The 2,041-nt window shown below is 46.2% G+C and overlaps 1 protein-coding gene across 1 annotated transcript in view; it reads left to right on the top strand.

The window, feature by feature from the left end:
- Positions 1 to 1,162, top strand: part of LOC104625016 (lysosomal alpha-glucosidase-like) — a gene marked incomplete at its 3' end in the record, with an annotated part of 4,814 nt that extends 3,652 nt beyond the window's left edge. The window contains exon 5 of the mRNA XM_010292535.1: positions 1,045 to 1,162. Within this exon, the coding sequence (XP_010290837.1) occupies positions 1,045 to 1,162 (118 nt within the window). The remainder of the gene's footprint in view (positions 1 to 1,044) is intronic.
- Between the last annotated feature and the right edge of the window lie 879 nt (positions 1,163 to 2,041).

Raw genomic sequence — 2,041 nt, 5'->3', positions numbered from 1 at the left:
CTGCTGAACTTCACATGGCATTTTCATGGAGGTTACCTGCAGAGGATGAGAATCACATTTTCTGCACCAAATGGGCTTTGCTAGCATCTCCTTAATATGGGATCAAAGGCCAGGCAGCATCTGTGCAGCCGATTTGTGCCTCATATTGCTTCCCCTTGGCTCAGCTAAACCGGTGCTGCGCCAGCAGCATCAGGGCTACTCCCAACTATTTTCCCAAAGGCAAAAAGCTACCGCTGCCTCCGCTGCCTGTGACCTGCTGATGGAAAGAGCTGCTGGATAATCCATCCGCATGTGGATATACCCATTACAATCTGTCCTTGCTTTTCCTGTGCAGCGTATCGGGCCATCGCAGATGACGCCCCGTGCGCTGCTGCATCTGGGGCTTTTTTGTCCCCCGTGCACCTCTGACACTCCCCGCTCATCGCTCGCGGTGCTCCTTGGGGCTGTGCCATTAGTCCTGCCGCCTTTTAGCCTTAAACGCCTCAGGGGAAAAGAGGGGCCTGACTTGAGCTGAGGTGTGAATTTTGCCATGATAACGCAAAATTGTGCTGCCTGCCTACACCTGCAGCTGAGTGATATGCAAACCGCAGTCTTGTGATTTCACACAACCATAAAAGTTCCCTGGGCACCTGAATTTGTGTTGTGGTGGTTTTTTTCTTGCAACATCTTTGATGTTAAGTAAAATTTGTCACTATGTAAAAGACTATATAGGTATATTCTTAATTCAGCAATGTGGAAATTTTCTTTCTGGCTATTACTTACTGAATACATGATATCTGTACAGATGTTTGGAATTATTGGACATAAAACTTGAAATTACTTAGCAGTGTTTACTGAGTCCTTTCACCCTCCTGAGGACACATGTACCTGTCTGCAAGCAGGTATTCATGTCTCCATGCTAACCTCTACTCAGCACAGGTCCGGCACTTCTTCAGCTTTTCCTCTTCCCGAATCCCTTGGTGTTTTCACTCCTAGATAAGTAGAAATATGAAGATATTTGAACCATGATGGATATAATTTTACAGTGTTGTGTATCATTCTCAGGCATTTCTGATCGTTCCCTGGCGCAAAAGACGTTGTGTCCTGACTCCAAGACTTACCTGGGAGCGCACTATAACACGCACTCTCTCTTCGGCTGGTCACAGACAGCAGCAACCTTCCAGTAAGTTTTCAAAGTCTTTCTAAGCAGATTTCAGGTGATTGAAACACATTTTAAAAGCCACTGATGTTACCTGGAAAATCTGTAATAGTATCTAATACAAAATAGCCCAAACGTTTTACTGTTTGTAAGCCCAAACATTTTACTGTTAGTAAGAGGTTTCAAGAAGAGAGAATCAAGAAACAGAATCTTTTCCAATTTTACTTTTCTTAGCTAAAATCAGGATCCACTTGTAGGGCCTAACTCTTCAGCTGCTGCTTTTGTATAACTGGAGCAAGATGTTCCTTTCCTCTGTTAGAGCTGCTCACATGCGGCTGCTGCAGAAGCAGCCTTCAGTGGCACCGGGGGAATTTTTTCATCCCTTCGCTACCGCAGCCCAAGCCGAGGAGTTTCTGTCACTGCTGGTGAAGGATCTGAAATGTGCAGCTCCCCCGGCTGCTTCTGGAGCTGCCTCCGGTTCCTGGCAGGCAGCATTTTTGCATTTTGGCTTGGGGCTCGGTCGGGCCGGGCCGGCAGAGCTGCATTGCAGCACAGTTGCTGTTGGCTACTGTAAAACTCATTTTGCAGCTGGGAAGGACTCAAAACCAGCTTACGCAGGCAGACTGTTGCTGTGAAGCTGGAGTGACAGTGGAAAGCTAGCTGTTGGAATAAATCAAATGGGCAAATCATGCCTTTTCCAGCAGAGATTGAGCTAAAACACAGATAAGTTTAATACCACAATGTAAGCAGGAGTCCTTGTGCTGGCTTATTTCAGTATTCAGCACTCATTTTCAGCAGTTGCATTGTGACAGCATACAGAAGAATGCCTAAGGAGCCTACTTATGGTGTTGATGCACTTGTATTTTATACGCCAAGCCTGGGGGAAGGGAAGAACTAGGTAAA

The sequence above is a fragment of the Phaethon lepturus genome, unplaced genomic scaffold (assembly GCF_000687285.1).
Source record: "Phaethon lepturus isolate BGI_N335 unplaced genomic scaffold, ASM68728v1 scaffold2528, whole genome shotgun sequence".
NCBI lineage: Eukaryota > Metazoa > Chordata > Aves > Phaethontiformes > Phaethontidae > Phaethon > Phaethon lepturus.
The sequence above is the reverse complement of the archived record's forward strand: the minus strand, read 5'-3'. Positions and strand labels throughout refer to the sequence as shown.